General features: G+C 53.4%; 1 protein-coding gene across 1 annotated transcript in view; it reads right to left on the bottom strand.

Moving 5' to 3' along the window:
• Positions 1-1,242, bottom strand: part of LOC117945907 (DENN domain-containing protein 4B-like) — a 23,091-nt gene that overhangs the window by 15,037 nt on the left and 6,812 nt on the right. The window contains exon 7 of the mRNA XM_034873642.1: positions 538-657. Within this exon, the coding sequence (XP_034729533.1) occupies positions 538-657 (120 nt within the window). The remainder of the gene's footprint in view (positions 1-537; positions 658-1,242) is intronic.

The raw sequence follows: 1,242 nt of genomic DNA, 5'->3' as shown, positions 1-1,242 counted from the left end.
CTGGTCCCTATCTCTCTGTTCTCTGTCTCCCTGGTCCCTGTCTCCCTGGTCCCTGTCTCCCTGGTCCCTGTCTCCCTGTTCCCTGTCTCCCTGTTCCCTGTCTCCCTGGTCCCTGTCTCTCTGTTCCCTGTCTCTCTGTTCCCTGTCTCTCTGTTCCCTGTCTCCCTGGTCTCTGTCTCTCTGTTCCCTGTCTCTCTGTTCCCTGTCTCCCTGGTCCCTGTCTCCCTGGTCTCTGTCTCCCTGGTCCCTGTCTCCCTGGTCCCTGTCTCCCTGGTCTCTGTCTCCCTGGTCCCTGTCTCCCTGGTCCCTGTCTCCCTGGTCCCTGATCTCTGTCTCTCTGTCTCTCCCTGGTCTCTGTATCTCTGGTCCCTGTCTCCCTGGTCTCTGTCCCCATGGTCTCTGTCTCCCTGGTCTCTGTCTCCCTGGTCCCTGTCTCCCTGGTCCCTGTATCTCTGGTCCCTGTCTCTCTGTCTCCCTGTCTCTCCCTGGTCTCTGTGTCTCCAGATGAGCTTCCCCCTGCGCTGGATCTGTCCCTACATCCCTCTGTGTCCTCTGCAGATGGCCGACGTGCTGCTGGCGCCCATGCCCTTCATCGTGGGCGTCCACTCCAGCTACTTCGACCTGTACGACCCCCCCACCGACGTGGTCTGCGTCGACCTGGACACCAACACCATCTTCCAGTGAGTCCGTCCCCCCACCATCATCAGTGTCTCAGTTCTGGCCTCTCCGCCTATTAACTGCACGCTAACGTTAGCAGGAAAGTAGATTTTATTCAGTTAAAACGTGATTTCACAGAAAAGGTGAAAAATAAGTTAAGTTTCCGTCCACCTGTCAATCAAATCATCTGAAGTTTGGTAAAATAACTCGTAAATAAATCTGGTGAAAGTGTGTTTCCACCCAACGGCTTTAAACCAATCACCTGTTGTGATGATGTCACATGACGCTGCTTCTGCTCCTCCTCCTCCTCCTTTTCCTCTTCTTCTTCTTCTTCTTCTTCTTCTTCTCCTCCTTTTCCTCTTCTTCTCCTCTTCTTCTTCTTCTCTCCTCCTCCTCCTCTTCTTCTGCTTCTCCTCCTTCTCCTCTTCTTCTCCTCTTCTTCTTCTTCTCTCCTCCTCCTCCTCTTCTTCTGCTTCTCCTCCTTCTCCTCTTCTTCTTCTTCTTCTTCTTCTTCTCCTCATCCTCCTTCTTCTTCTTCTTCTTCTCCTCTTCTTCTTCTTCTCCTCCTCCTCCTCCTTCTCCTCC

Source organism: Etheostoma cragini, chromosome 6 (genome assembly GCF_013103735.1).
Source record: "Etheostoma cragini isolate CJK2018 chromosome 6, CSU_Ecrag_1.0, whole genome shotgun sequence".
In the NCBI taxonomy this organism is placed as follows: Eukaryota; Metazoa; Chordata; class Actinopteri; order Perciformes; family Percidae; genus Etheostoma; species Etheostoma cragini.
Note: the sequence above shows the minus strand (reverse complement) of the source record. Positions and strands in the feature narration are given on the sequence as shown.